Source organism: Labeo rohita, chromosome 19 (genome assembly GCF_022985175.1).
Source record: "Labeo rohita strain BAU-BD-2019 chromosome 19, IGBB_LRoh.1.0, whole genome shotgun sequence".
Lineage (NCBI taxonomy): Eukaryota > Metazoa > Chordata > Actinopteri > Cypriniformes > Cyprinidae > Labeo > Labeo rohita.
In genome coordinates this window covers 6,576,609-6,593,080 of record NC_066887.1, presented here as the reverse complement: position 1 = coordinate 6,593,080, position 16,472 = coordinate 6,576,609, and the positions used below count along the sequence as shown (strand labels likewise).

Genomic DNA, 16,472 nt, shown 5'->3' with positions numbered 1-16,472 from the left:
CATTTGATCAGATATAGCTGCAGAAAAAGTTTATGAGATGCATTATTTGAATGCTTGGCTAAAAAGATGTGTCTTAAATCTAGATTTAAACAGAGACAGTGTGTCCGAACCCCGAACGTTATCAGGAAGGCTGTTCCAGAGTTTGGGTGCCAAATGTGAAAAAGCTCTACCTCCTTTAGTAGACTTTGCTATCCTAGGTACTACCAACAGTCCAGAGTTTTGTGACCTTAGGGAGCGTGATGGATTGTAGCGTGGTAGAAGACTAGTTAGGTACGCAGGAGCTAAACCGTTAAGTGCCTTATAGGTAAGAAGTGCTATTTTGTAGCTGATGCGGAACCTAATAGGTAGCCAGTGCAGAGACTTTAAAATTGGGGTAATATGATCATATTTTCTTGACCTGGTAAGGACTCTAGCAGCTGCATTTTGGACTATCTGTAGCTTGTTTATTGAAGATGCAGGACAACCACCTAGTAGTGCATTACAATAGTCCAGTCTAGAGGTCATGAATGCGTGAACTAGCTTTTCTGCATCAGAAACAGGTAACATGTTTCGCAGCTTGGCAATGTTTCTAAGATGGAAGAATGCTGTTTTTGTAACATGAGAAATATGATTTTCAAAAAACAAGTTGCTGTCTAATATAACACCCAGGCTTTTGACTGTAGTGGAAGTAACAGTACATCCGTCTAGTTGTAAATTGTAAGTCAAAAGATTCGGTGTACTGTTTTTAGGTCCAATAAGTAATATCTCTGTCTTATCTGAATTTAATAGCAGAAAATTGTTGGTCATCCAATCTTTTACATTTTTAACGCACTCTGTTAACTTTGATAATTCAGAAGTTTCATCTGGTCTTGTTGAGATATATAGTTGAGTATCATCAGCATAACAATGGAAACTAATCCCGTGTTTTCTAATAATATTACCAAGGGGCAGCATGTATATTGAAAATAGTAGAGGACCTAGAACAGATCCTTGTGGCACTCCATACTTTACTGGTGATAACTGAGATGACTCCCCATTTAAATAAACAAAGTGGTAGCGATCAGACAGGTAGGATCTAAACCATTTTAAAGCCTGCCCTTGGATACCTGCATAATTTTGTAGTCGATCTATTAGTATGTCATGGTTTAAGCTGGAAGTAGCTGGTTTTAACTGGTCTCCCAGCCTGGCTGGTTAAAGATGGAAGTAGCTGGTTTTAGCTGGTCTCCCAGCCTGGCCAGGCTGGTTTTAGCTGGTTTAAGATGGAAGTAGCTGGTTTTAGATGGTCTCCCGAGCCTGACCAGGCTGGTTTTAGCTGGTTTAAGCATGAAGTAGCTGGAAGTAGCTGATCTCCCAGCCTGGCCAGGCTGGTTTTAGCTGGTTTAAGATGGAAGTAGCTGGTTTTAGATGGTCTCCCAGCCTGGCCAGGCTGGTTTCAGCTGGTTTAAGCTGGAAGTAGCTGATCTCCCAGCCTGGCCAGGCTGGTTTTGGCTGGTTTAAGATGGAAGTAGCTGGTTTTAGATGGTCTCCCAGCCTGGCCAGGCTGGTCTCAGCTGGTTTAAGCTGGAAGTAGCTGATCTCCCAGCCTGTGCAGGCTGGTTTTAGCTGGTTTAAGATGGAAGTAGCTGGTTTTAGATGGTCTCCCAGCCTGGCCATGCTGGTTTCAGCTGGAAGTAGCTGATCTCCCAGCCTGGCCAGGCTGGTTTTAGCTGGAAATAGCTGGTTTTAGTTGGTCTCCCAGCCTGACCAAGCTGGTGTCCATTTGACCTAATTACAAATTAATCAGTTTGTTTCACTTACTGACAAGGTTCAATTCAAGGTAAGTTCAGTATCATAATCAGGTAGGCTAGATGATACAGCCTCAGTTATTCTAGTTGTTAATGATAATATGATAAGAGTCTAAAACAAAATTATTAAAGTGGTTTCACAAATAAATTGTAGTATAAAGTATAGCATAAAATCAAGCTAGTACTCAAAAAAATCAGCATAGAACTCAAATCAGATTAAATTATTGTCTGAGGAAATACATTCACCATAGTTGTAAGACCAAATATAAATGAAACAAACACAGTCTTTATATAATAAATAACAATCACCTGCAATTAAAAAACACTAGGAAAAAACAATATCTTTAACAAGAAATGCTTAAAGCATAATCTGATCACGTGGATCACGTGGTGGTTTGACGCAAAAGTACAGCATATTGCTGTAAATTTTAAATCTACAGAGGCGGGGTTTTCTTCAACGGTCGACATTCAGGAGCGGCAATAAGTACGATTCACAACTGTGGTAAGTGATTTATTTCACTTTTAATTTTTCATGCTTGGTAACTGCAGTAGTGTATTAAGGTGTCTACATTTGCGGAAACCGCAGATTAACGAATCCTCCGTCCGCGGGGCGCGAGGGAGACTTGTGCCGGGTTTAAGGAGCGCGGTCGCGGGAGGATTTCAAACATTCCCCGGCCTCATAGCGGCTATAGGCGGAAAATCTCTGGGTTCCTACGGTAATAATTACACGCTTCATTAACAACAGTTGTGATTCACGGGAACGTCGTGTTGTTCAGTACACTTTCTTGTGATTATTTTAATGATATAAATCAAATTTGCACAAGCAGTCATCTGTTAACAGGGGCGCCGAAATGAAACGCGTGACGTTACTTAAGTCTCGCAATTCGCGGAGGACGTGAACTGGCACGTAAACTCTGAACGGTGCTGTTAAAGCCAGCTGTGCGAGAACCTTTCATAACTTGCTAATTCGCTTATTACTTGATTGTAATGCTTTTTGCTAACTTTGGTTCAAAGAATGAGTTAATCCAGCCCATCTTCCTGTCTGGCCTTTTTGCAGCATATATTCACTCTGGAGTAACCTTACCAGGATACAGACGGAGATTTGGAGTTCATTCAAAGGTAATGGTTGCATTTTAAGAATTTGAATACCTGAATTTTACATATAGATATATTAGAAGATGTTTCTCAACTCCAGAAGAGAGACAGTTTTTGAGGGAGAATGATTCAGATGTCTCAAAAGCTAAAACTAATGTGAATTACATATTGTCTGTTCCTGACTGATTTGTAGATATTTAAGAGGAGCAAAGAAGTCGAAAGGAAAAGTGCCATCTAAAACAACAGGGCAAATGGTACAGAAAAAAACGGTTGAAGTGAACCCAAGTTGCCACTCTTCTTTGCAAAGTGAAGGATTTTCAGTGGAATTTCTGAAATGTAAGACATACGCACATACCAAGATCTCCTTTTTTCTTTTATTATATTCTTTTATTATCTACATTGCTGTTCAATAGTTTGGGATTAGTACGATTTTTTGTTTTTTATGAAATAAGTCTCTTCTGTTCATCAAAGCTGAATTTAATTGATCAAAAATACAGAAAATTAATTGAAATATTAAAAAAAGAAAAAAAATATTGTTGTAAAATATTATTGCAATTTAAAATATTGTTTTCTTTTGTCTATTTTTAATATACTTTAAAATGTATATATTAAAAAAAAAATTATATTAGAACCTGTGATACTTTTTTGTGTGTGTTTTTGTTATAACTTTTATTCAACAAGTATGTGTTAAACTGAAATTGATAGTAAAAACTTCTATTGTTAGATAAGATTTCAATTTTCTGTTTTCTATTTGTTGAGAGGTAATCTAATTTTTTCTATTCATTCATGCATGCACTATATGTAACCATTTGGCCTCTCCATGTTTGATTGAATGAATTACACGATCTGAAAATATTTGTTTTCCATTTTAACTGGCTTATTCAAAAGTAGACATTTTGCTTTCTATAGATACATTTTTCATGTCTGTGAAGCAAGCATGGAGTTTCTGGGTTTTTGTTGTTGTTGTTGTTGTTGTTTTTGACACCCTCAAGTTCAGAGAGACCTGGGGCCAGCATTACATAATGGACTTCACCACTTCCTGTGGAATTTTTTTTTCTATGATTAAGCATCTAATTAAATTTTGATAGACTAATGGTTAATTGATGATCAGAACTCAGGAGGCAGCACTTGTAACCATAGTCAATTTAGCTAAAAAAAAAAAAAAAACAGCTAAAAATTATTCATGCTAAGATATTCCTATTCATATTCATCCATGTATACTCATTTATCAATAAAATAGCTACATTAATTAAACACCTACAGAAATATATATATATATATATACACTTCCTTTTGGAAATATAAATTTTATCTTTATTTTAGCAATGAAAGAAAACAGCTATCAGGACATGACATTATAGTTTGTTTTTTAAGTAGTTTTACTTAAAATTCACACATTAATAATCTTAATTATTTCTTTTTTAAGTCTGTTTCAGTGACTGGCAGAAACAAAAGGAGCCTGAAAGAAGAGAGAGAGAGAAGAGGGAGAAACAAGTGGGGCATTACATATCCCAAAAAATACAAGATATAACAAAAAAAGAAAAGAAAAAATTAAAATGCATAATATGTTAAAATAAGAATAAAATAAAAATAAGAATTAAAAAGAACTCAGATAAATAAGAATGAAATAATTCTGTTATTGTTCATCTTTAAGACCAGTCAGGCTGACCAGCTAAAAAAGTGGTCCAAACCCCTATAAAACCAGCTTGATAAACCAGCTATGACCAGGCTGGGAGACCAGCTTAAACCAGCTTGACCAGCTTAAGCTGGTTTAAGCTGTTTTTTCAGCAGGGAAGGGTGAGTGATGAAACAATTCAAATTGTTTTGGGTGAAAGTATGAAATTAATTATAACATATAGTGGTATGTTCTCATTTCTACCAGCTTCTGCAAGCATGTATGGCGTCGGGCTTTTGGAACCTCACTGCGACTTCAGGTAAGATTTGTGCCAGTTGTGTTTTTGACACATGCATTGGCAGAAAAAAATTAACTAGACATTATAACATGTACAACATTAACATTATTTTATTTGTAAAATTAAGTTGGGTATTTATTTCTAAATTCCTGATTTCCCATTTGTTGTTTTTCAGATCAGCTATAGTAGATAAACTGAAATCTGAGTGCAGAGACGAGCAAAGGAATAGTAAGTATATTTTAATGTCGCATCACCTCTGTTATAGAGATTTTTTTAATCAATCTAATGGAGGGTGATTCACTCAATCTTGGAAGAAAAATGTGAGCAATGTGTCTATTCCGGGTGGCTAAATCGGTTGTTTATTTATTTTTTGTAAAGCGGCAAGGCACTTGTGCAAAATATTGTATGCGAGGACTACTAGGACAACTTCTAATTTTTATTTATTTATTTATTACCTTCGCAACAGAGGTAAAGAGAGTGCATGTTAGCATTACCACAACAGACACATTTTTGCAAAATACCCTAGTTTACAATAAACCACAATAATTATCAACAGACCCTGTAATACTCACAGGTTGCTTTATTGTAATAATTTATTAAATAATATCAGTGAGTTTGTACTTGAACTCACTGTAAGTGCTGTTGTTGGACTTCTTCTAATCTTATGTTCAGTGTAACTCAGAGTGCTGTACAGTGATGACAGACAAGAGGATAAGCATGGACACTCATTTGTCAAGCTTGATGAGGATATTGTCAAAAGGTAAACTGAGATGTCAACAAAATTCTAATGAATAACAATGCAAATTATAATACATATATTCAATCATGGATGCAAAACTGTTATTGGCTATTTTTATGTCAATTCTTTTTCCCTTTCACAGATCCTGTGATAAAGCAGTCGGCAAATACTCCAGTGTCTGAGTTGCAAACCCTCAGTTGCAGAAAATACAAGTCGTGCTCAAAGAAGTGACCTCGTCCCACCGGCTCCCCCTTGGTCAGTCTCACCGACTTCGCCCAGTAGATGCTGCATTAGTGGAGAAAGGACAGCAGTATACTTTTGCCCGTTTGGTGATCAAATAAAGTCTTGTAGACACCGCTTGAATTGAACGTGATGCGTCCAGTGTTTGTGATACTGGATCTTCTAGTTGCGGCGTTGCACTTTTGCCCGTTGTGTGACTAACATATTTTTATATTTTGATTAAAACCACAAATGTTCTAGAAGAGAAGCAGTTAAATTGTGAAAGTACACAATATCCATATGTATGCAGTTTCAATACTGTGGCCTTTGTGTAGATAAAGATGGCAACTTTAGCTTAACTGTTGATGTAATGACAACACTTTATAATATGAGTGCATTTGTAACATTAAGATTGATAAAAGCTATTGAATAGAAGTATTGTTCCTTGTTATAATATAATTAATATTAATAGTTTTATTCATTTACAAAGTATGGTTTAGTAGGCTACTTTTTTTTTCATCTTTCCGATACCTAGTTATCAGTATCTGTAAAATCCAATATCGGTCGACCTCTATTCATAAGTCACTTGCTTTGTTCCTGCTGAATCAGCCTTATGAATGAATGGGTTGAATGAATGACTCACGAAATTCACTCATTAAAACAGTGACTTGCTGCCACCTATTGGCGGTCATAGTTTAATATGTAAAGTACTTTTTAATTTGACATTTTTATAATTTAATCATATTTATAATTTAATAAAAACATCTCATAGCATTATATATGTAATTGTAAGTGCAGTGTAAATGCATTCAAAACACACTTAGCAAAACATTGCCTAATTATTGTTAACAAAATCAATGAACACACAATCACAGAACACCCCAATCATACAGTATTCATTTTTTATTTCTTTGGGTTTTAAAAGGTTTTTTTTATCACAATTTATTATTTATTTTTATATTATTCATTTAAGCACATTTTATTATATATTATTTATTTTAATTAATATTTTATTATTTACATCTTTAACTTCTATAAATTTTATTATATATGATTTATTTTTTATTACTTATATCTAACTTCTATACATTTTATTTTATTATTTTTAATTTATTTATCTTTAACTTCTAAATTTTAAATTTTATCATAATTTATTATTTATTTTTATATTATTTAATTGAGCACATTTTATTATATATTATTTATTTTACTTATTTTATTATTTACATATTTAACTTTTATAAATTTTATATATATTATTTTTTTATTATTATTTATATCTAACTTCTAGAAATGTTATTATATTATTTATTTGACTTCTTTTATTATTTACATCTTTAACTTCTATAAAGTTTATTATATATTATTTATTTATTATTTTATTATTTATATCTAACTTCTATAAATTTTATTATATTATTTATTTTTTTATTATTTTATTATTTATATCTAACTTGAATACATTTTATTATATTTTATATACTGTTTTATATTTTATATCTAACTTGTATACATTTTATTATATATTATTTATTTTTTTATTATTTTATTATTTATATCTAACCTCTATACATTTTATTATATATTATTTATTTTTTTATTTTATTATATCTAACTTGAATACATTTTATTATATATTATTTTTTTATTTTATTTTTATGTTATTTAATTGAGCGCATTTTATTGTATATTATTTATTCTTTATTATTTTATTTTTATATTATTTAATTGAACACATTTTATTATATAGTATTTATTTTACTTATTATTTTATTATTTACATATTTCTATGAATTGTATATATATTATTTATTTTTTATTTTATTATTTATATAACTTCATACATTTTATTATATATTATTTATTTTTTATTATTTTATTATTTATATCTAACTTCTAAAACTTGGGCAGTTTTTTGTAGGATTGAGCACATTTTATTATATATTATTTATTTGACTTATTATTTTATTATTTACATATTTACAACTTCTATAAATTTTATATATATATTATTTTTTTATTATTTTATTATTTATATCTAACTTCTATAAATTTTATATATTATTTATTTTTTTTATTTTATTATTTATATCTAACTTCATAAAGTTTATTATATATTATTTATTATTTATTATTTTATTATTTATATCTAACTTGAATACATTTTATTATATATTATTTATTCTTTATTATTTTATTTTTATATTATTTAATTGAGCACATTTTATTATATATTATTTATTTTACTTATTATTTTATTATTTACATATTTAACGTCTATAAATTTTATATATTATTTATTTTTTTATTATTTTATTATTTATATCTAACTTCTATAAATTTTATATATTACTTTTATTTTTATTATTTATATTTAACTTCATAAATTTTATTATATATTATTTATTTTTTATTATTTTATTATTTATATCTAACTTCATACATTTTATTATATTTATTTTTTTTATTATTTTATTATTTATATTTAACTTCTATAAATTTTTATATATATTTTTATTATTTTTATTATTTTATTATTTATATCTAACTTCTATAAATTTTATATATTATTTGTTTTTTATTTTATTATTTATAACTAACTTCATAAATTGTATTATATATTATTTATTTTTTATTATTTTATTATTTATATCTAACTTGAATACATTTTATTATATATTATTTTTATTATTTTATTATTTAGATCTAACTTGTATACATTTTAAAAATATTATTTATAATTTATTATTTATTTTTATATTATTTAATTGAGCACATTTTATTATATATTATTTATTTTACTTATTATTTTATTATTTACATATTTAACTTCTATAAATTTTATATATATATTTTTTTATTATTTTATTATTTATATCTAACTTTTATAAATTTTATATATTGTTTTTTATTTTATTATTTATATCTAACTTCATAAATTGTATTATATATTATTTATTTTTTATTATTTTATTATTTATTTTATTATATTTTATTATTTATTTTTATTATTTTATTATTTATATCTAACTTCTATACATTTTATTATATATTATTTATTTTTTTATTATTTTATTATTTATATTTAACTTCTATAAATTTTATATTATTTTTTTTTTTATTATTTTTTTATTTATCTTTAACTTCATAAATTTATTATATATTTTTATTTTATTTTTTTTTTTTTTATTTATATCTAACTTCTATAAATTTTATTATATATTATTTATTTTTTTATTATTTTATTATTTATATCTTTAACAACTTTATTACAATGTCAGGTTAACCCCTTAACTTTCACCATCCCGCCTTTACTCTTAATCTAATCATGCCAAACTATATATTCTCTAAGATCTAAGACTCCTAAATATACATTTTACCACTGTTTATGATTACAAATTACGAAGGAATTTACAACAAGAGTGCACCTCAAAAAAATCTACATCATAACAGGAGTCCTTCATTTTATACCAATTTTGGATTAAAAATTATTCTGTAAAATTTTCTTAAATATGAAAATTTTAAAAATGAGTACAGCACATTTTCTTTACAGTAAATATAACTTTCTATAACTGTTCTATATTTTCATTATATCACTTTGACAATAATGTGCTGACTGTCTCCTTTAAAAAGAGACCAACTTTAGGTCAAGAATTATAACAATTTAAATTTGGATAGTGCACTTTCACATCTATGTTTAAAAATGTTGGGTGACAGTTAAAGGGTTAAACAAAAATATTATTTTAAAAATAGCTATTTCACATGAAAATAAATATTATTGAAATTATTTAAATGAACCCATCTTCTTATGATTATATACAGGCCAGTGTTTCTGTTTCCTAATCTGATGCCTCCAGAGTCCAGGCTTTTGATTTTCCTGCAACATTTCAATAATCTGTTCTTGGGTTCATTTACAGCAGGGGTGCCCAACCCTGTTTCTGGAGATCGACCTTCCTGCAGAGTTCAGCTCCAACCCTGATCAAACACACCTGAACCAAATAATTAGGATCTTAAGGAGCACTTGATAATTACAGACAGGTGTGTTTGATCAGGGTTGGAGATGAACTCTGCGGGAAGGTCGATCTCCAGGAACAGGGTTGGGCACCCCTGATTTACAGGCATTATCTTACCCATTTGTTTACACTGGCCATAAACACTGAGCGCGACTGATCTTTAGGGAACTGCCTGGTACGTTCCTGGTCGCCTTTATGCCGTGCAGAGCTTTGGGTGGATTTGAAGATGACGCGCTGTACTGGCTCTGCTGGGTGCGGTTTGCGGTTTTTGAGGAGGAGACGGACAGCTGAACCGCACCGGTGTCACCGTGAGCAGAGGCAGTGATACATGCTTCTGCATGCTTGCTATGCCTGTCAGATGTAGGCCATGCATCGCATTCACCTGTGGACAAAAACAAAAAATGAATTAGCTATTTACATGCTGTTATTACCACAAGACAAATTAGCATTAGACTTAGTATCCATCAAGTCCATTTTGTCTAATTCTTACTAACCTGTTGGAATAAATGGGCCGTTCGTGCGATGCACAGCCTGCGCGTCTCGTCAGCAGAAGCTTGCTCGACATCCCAGATGGTTTTGACGCTCTGCTGAAAGCGGTCGAATTTGCAGAGCTGCGAATGAACCTTTTTAAACTCCAGTCCATCCTTTAAATTTCTGGTCTCTTTGAAATTTTCATCGAGCGTCTTCCTGTAGAACAAAGAACACATACGGAATGAGCAAAAATTTGATTTTTGTTATGGCATGTTTTAAAATGATTACACTAAAACACAAACAGTTCACTGTAAGTCGTTCTTACCTTAATTGCTTCATTTGGACGTGTCTGATGTATCTTCGTAAGAGACATCCAAGGCGCAGCTCAACACTCTGAAGGGTCTGATTGACAGTTCCCCTGCACAGGTTGTACATTTCAGAGGAGATGTTGCTATTTTCGAAAGAACGATCCAGCTGTTGAAGGTTTCTTTCTTGAGCCTTGACGTCTACTACGATGGATGGATTGTACGTCCTTGCGCGAAGCAGTTTGTCAACGTCTTCCTCGCTGTCTTTCTTGCACTGCCTCTCAATGTTGCCAGAGACTGGTGAATCATATTTACGAGTCTCTGGCTTGTCAGACTTCTGAGTCTGAAGTCTGGGCAGTTTCATAGCCGAGGAAGGACGGGTGTGGACTGGAGACTGACTGTGGCGTTCTTCCACTTGCACACCATAAACATTTGTCTCCTCAACATACCACAAAGTCTGAGGAGAAGCAAAAGATCTGACGTGGGATGGACGCTGGAAGCCATGAGAAGATGGACTCTGGAGGTCTTTCGGAGCTATCATCTCTTCAAATGATGTTTTCTCCATTGGCTCCGACTTTTGTCTCTTCCACAGACTTTGATCTCAGGAAGAACAAAAGACCTCACAGGTGAAGGATGAGCCATCATCTCTTCAAATGCTGGGATCTTTTCCTTCTGCTCCACTGAAACCTTTGTCTCCTCGACAGATTGTGCAATCTTGGGGAGAGCAAAAGCTCTGGGAGTAGCAGGAGGAAACGGGCCATCAGCAGATGGTCTCTGGAGGTCTTTTGGAGCCTTGTCTGAAGTTGCCACTGGTCTTTCTTGTGGCAAACCTTCAAAATTTGCCTCCCTTACAGGAGAGTCCTGGACCTGCAGGAAAGTGTAATCATCTGCCTTGGGTCTTCTTGGAAAGGCAGGCGGTTTTGGCACCTTCTGCTGCTGAACGGCAGACCCATACTGGTGCACAGGATCTCTATACGCATCTTTAGCCACCTTGCTGCTGTCTTTCTGAGGTGTCTTCAGAGATCTTATTTCAAAACAGCGATCTTGAAAAGCCTTGTTGAGGTTTTCAATGGTCGCTGTTGACAGTTTCAATGCCCGAGTTGTGGCTGGACTGCTGGAGGTTGATTTCGTGATGTTATTCAACACACCGATCAGGTTGGATGAATACGTTGAAGCGGCACTCGGATTTGCCTTGATTTCTTTTACCGTGGGGCAAGCCGGCAGAGACTGGATGCTTTTGACTACTTTGGCATCAAGACTCTCTTTTCCTGGTTTACCTGAAAACAAACACATTTTACAGTGTAAGCAACCCCAACATTTTAGATCACATTGCAAGTGATTAAAATCAGCTTTTTTATGAACAATGCTGTGTACATTAACTTACCTTTTGCCTTCACGGGCAGACCTTTTTAGCTGCAACCGCCTGCATTTTTTTGATGTTCTCTCGAAGGCGGCTTACTTTGTTCGTCATGCTGGCCTGAAACTCATCAATGGACGTTTGAAAGTCCTCCAGCCACTCCATGTTGACCATGGATTTCTCTACTTTTCAATCTCCCATTCTAGCGATTCCTCTGTAGGAAGTAAAACATTAATATCATTAACTGCTCAGTACAATTAGATTATATTAAAAAGCACATTAATACATGGATTAGCGCTGCACGATTAATCAGAATAACACATTTATTTTCTAATATGTGACCCTGGACCACAAAACCAGTCTTAAGTCGCTGGGGTATATTTGTAGCAATAGCCAAAAATACATTGTATGGGTCAAAATTATTGATTTTTCTTTTATGGCAAAAATCAGTAGGATATTAAGTAAAGATCATGTTCCATAAAGATATTTTGTAAAATTCCTACTGTAAATATATTTGATTAGTAATAAACATTGTTAAGAACTTCATTAGGACAAAACTTTAAAGGCGATTTTTTAAAATATTTTGATTTTTTTGCACCCTCAGATTCCAGATTTTTAAATAGTTGCATCTTAACCAAATATTGTCCTTTCCTAACACACCATACATCAATGCAAAGCGTATTTATTCAGCTTTCAGATGATCAAAATCTCAATTTTGAGAAATTGACCCTTATGACTGGTTTTGTGATCCAGGGATAACAATACATACAATCATTTCCATTAGGCTATATAACAATTCTATTATAATAATACATAATTACTGTTCTTTTATAGTCATTTTGATATTTTTGCAATTGATCTTTTCACACAATGCAGCTCTTAAAATGCATAAATGTATAATGAAAAACAGATTACTAACGTATATGGTTAAATCGCTCCAGCAGGGTCTGAAACTCGTCCTGTCGTGCTTGGGCCCTGTACTGGAGGTCTGAGATTTTGTTCAGCAGCATTTGTTGTTTTAAAATCCTGTCGACGGAGCAGGAGGAAAAGTCCTCCTCGGACAAGCCGAGAGATGTGTTGTTCAGCGACATCTCTGACATTTCATCCACAACTGAGGACGAAGAAGAAGATGAAGATGATGATGATGATGATGAACAAGAAGATGGTGTATTCTTGTTGGAAGACATTTGTGGTCCTCTGTGATAACTATTCATATAAAGAATAATACAACTTTAAAAAGTTCACGTTTACACAGTCCTGAGAGTGTTCACAGATCTCTCGTGAGCTATTGGAAATGATCAAACTGAATTTCTGATTTTTGAGGAGAACTACGATTCAAATAAATAGTTGTACTCGCTCAGACAGAGATTCACTGATACTCGATCACGGAATAATGATTCTAATCCAATTAAGGTTCTGAAGCGCCTCGCGTGACTTAATGATCTAACGTTCCACAGTAACCAAGGCAACCGGGGACGCTCAACATCACAATAGTAAACATCTCCACACCGCCATTTTGTAATTCCCACGCCTTATCATCTTATTTTTAAGTAAACATTACACAGGTAGTCCGCGTTTTTATATTTAACATCTCCCTGTACTGTCGCTTACAACGCGAACTTCATGAGCAGGTAAATTAGTTCACTTAGTTCTAATTTGATGGGTAAGCGAATTATTTCAGCATGTTCATCATCATGAGCGAGCATTAAATGCTAAAAAGAGGAGACACCAGTATAAATATTGCAAATATCATTTTAAATCTGAATACTTTATATGCATGTTATCATATTTGTGTTTTTTAGTATAGCATGTGCATCATTCAGCGTTTAATTTAACGGCAGAAGTTTTGATTAACACGTAACACATCAATATATAAAAACTTAATACATTTATATTGCAAATATAAAAAGACAGAGTTGCACTTGCTATAAAAAATAGAAATAATTACAGAAATTCTAATGGTTTCCACTACAAATACCATTACAACCATTACAAACCATCAACTTTTAACTATTATAAAACGGTTTTCCATAGTGTGTTTTGGGAAATATTCCATTAGGTTTTAGTGGTTTTAACAAGCCACGATCAATTACAAGTAAAAACCCACTTGATTATCGTTTCTATTAAAACCAATTCAAGTCCCGTTATAACCAGTAAAACCATTACAAATTTAGTAATATTAGAGGATTATTTATTGCATATTATATTCAAATAGTTTTTTGTTAATAATTCCAGATATATGTTCATGGGTAATATTTCCTGCAAAATAGCCTACAAATAGACATATTTAGTGTTAAGTAAATTACCTGTGTTGCCAGTGTGCACACATCCATCTTTACGACTTCTATATATCGCTTGTCCGCGAAATAACCATGTACATAACAGTTAATGTGCGAAGCAACAACTGATTTACAGGCATTTTAAAATAAAATAAAAAAATCCTTCCCGCCTGTTCACCGGGTCATTTTGGTTAAATCTATGGGACGTCAGGCAGCAATGCCCTCTGGTGGCTGGGAATCGTGAAATGGCCATTCTGGTGGCATATCAGTTATAATCAGTTCATTACTTCACCCGAATCCTGTGAAGTATTAGTATATTTATGCTGTTAAAAGATTTGACACAGACCAGAAAATATCAGTTTTTAATTTATTGTAAGAGGATGTGTACAAACGTGTTAAAAGAGTTTAGTTCAAAGACTATAAGAAGTAAGAGGACTATATGGTTTAGAGGCAAAAACTTCGGCAAACTTTAGGTCATGAAGTGCCATTTTTAGTTTTTCTGGTTAATCCCCAGTTTCCCATTCTGAAAAGTACAGAGTGGTACAGATAGCAACATCTACTGAACACACACTGTATTTTCTAACAGTATCCTATAATAACTCACAGATTATCACTATAGTCAATACTACATTATGATATAGTAAAGTGTAGTTTATAATATTCTACAGTATACTACAGTATTACTAAAGTTTACTATAGCAAAAACATTTTACTACAGTTGCAAACTCACTACAGTTAATACTACAGTATGTAGTTAAGTATAGTAAATACTATAATATACTACAGTGCACTACAATTTACTATAGTAAATTCTAAAGTTTACTACAGTATTTACTACAGTTTATGAACTCACTATAGTCAATAGTATAGTATACTGTAGTATAAGTTAAAAAATATACTATAATATACTATAGTATACTATAGTTTACTATTGTAAATACTACATTATACTATGTTGGTGGCAGCGTTTAAACAAACAATGCAAGCAATAAAAATTTAGTTCAAAGTCAGAAGAATTAAATGCACAAAAACATTTAAAAATGCTTATGTATTAAAAATATTTAAAAGTACTTGAAGATGTATAAAATACAGATTACATAATTAATTGTGTATATCCAAGTCTAGCTAAAATCATCCAAATTAGATTTACAAGAGTAAATAGAATCAAAATACTTTAATATACTTTATGGGACATACTAATAAATCCCATAAAGTATATTGAAGCCCTTTATGGGAATCCCACTGTCAACTGTGACTGGATCGGGGGTAAATGGGCTAGTTTTTGTTGATTTTGGGTGGGTTTTGAATCAGCTTTTTATCAGTCAATCAATCACATTTATTTATACAGCGCTTTTTAACAAAACAGGTTGTGTCAAAGCAACTTTACAGTATTAAATAGGACAATAGTGTGTCAATAATGCAAAAGTTCCATGCTGCAGCAAAGTCAGATTGCAGAGGACTCATCTGGTTCCCGTGGTCTTGCGCCGACGGCCATTTGGGTAATAAATTCTTCATTGATGGTCCGTCTCTGGGGCTCATCTTGTTGACATGGTCCCCACTGACATTCACGGATGTAAAGGTCGTCTCTAGGTGCTGATCCATCATCTGTGCTGGGTACGGACTGGATCCAGGGGACTGCAGTGACCCTCTGATCTGGATACAGACTGGATCTGGTGGCTACTTATTACTTATAAGCATGCTGAACAACCACCCAATAAAGCATTACAATAATCTAACCTTGAGGTCATAAACGCATTAATTTACATTTCTACATTTGACATTGAAAGCATAGGTAGTAGTTTAGATATATTTTTGAGATGGAAAAATGCTGTTTTACAAATGCTAGAGATGTGGCTTTCGAAGGAAAGATTGCTATCAAATAGCACACCTAGGTTCCTGACTGCTGACAAAGAATTGACAGAGCAGCCATCAAGTTTTAGACAGTGCTTTAGGTTGTTGTACGCAGAGGTTTTAGGTCCAACACCTCTGTTTTTTCAGAATATAGCAGTAAGAAATTACTCGTCATCCAGTTATCATCTCAACTACACAATCCGTTAGTTTTTCAAATTGGTATTTTTCACCGGGCCGTGACGAAATATAGAGCTGAGTATCATCAGCATAACAGTGAAAACTAACACCATGTTTCCTGATGATATCACCCAAGGGTAACACGTAAAGCGTAAAAAGTAATGGCCCCAGTACTGAGCCTTGAGGTACTCCATACTGCACTTATGATCGATACGATACCTTTTCATTCAATATCACACAATAAGTATGATTTGAACCATGCCAATGCACTAGCACTAATGGCAACATAA

General features: G+C 32.6%; 1 protein-coding gene and 1 long non-coding RNA gene across 2 annotated transcripts; one reads left to right on the top strand and one right to left on the bottom strand.

Annotated features, from left to right (window-relative positions):
• The first annotated feature begins 2,160 nt into the window (after positions 1 to 2,160).
• LOC127181621 (uncharacterized) lies at positions 2,161 to 3,183 on the top strand. The gene is made up of 3 exons (XR_007829789.1): positions 2,161 to 2,265; positions 2,821 to 2,882; positions 3,052 to 3,183. It is a non-coding gene; the product is annotated as an uncharacterized LOC127181621 (long non-coding RNA).
• A 6,605-nt stretch (positions 3,184 to 9,788) lies between these two features.
• Positions 9,789 to 10,984, bottom strand: LOC127181613 (uncharacterized). The gene is made up of 3 exons (XM_051136423.1): positions 10,539 to 10,984; positions 10,237 to 10,429; positions 9,789 to 10,124 (listed from the first exon to the last, which is right to left on the bottom strand). Exons 1-3 carry the CDS (start codon positions 10,880 to 10,882, stop codon positions 9,936 to 9,938), a joined length of 726 nt encoding a protein of 241 aa, XP_050992380.1. The 5' UTR covers positions 10,883 to 10,984; the 3' UTR covers positions 9,789 to 9,935.
• Between the last annotated feature and the right edge of the window lie 5,488 nt (positions 10,985 to 16,472).

Excerpts from the sequence above, each read along its gene's own strand:
- LOC127181613 (XM_051136423.1), bottom strand. The coding sequence starts at position 10,882 with ATGAAACTGCCCAGACTTCAGACTCAGAAGTCTGACAAGCCAGAGACT. Across the intron at positions 10,430-10,538 it reads GTCCAAATGAAGCAATTAAG|GAAGACGCTCGATGAAAATT; the intron begins GTAAGAACGACT and ends TTTGTTCTACAG. Across the intron at positions 10,125-10,236 it reads CGGCCCATTTATTCCAACAG|GTGAATGCGATGCATGGCCT; the intron begins GTTAGTAAGAAT and ends TTTTGTCCACAG.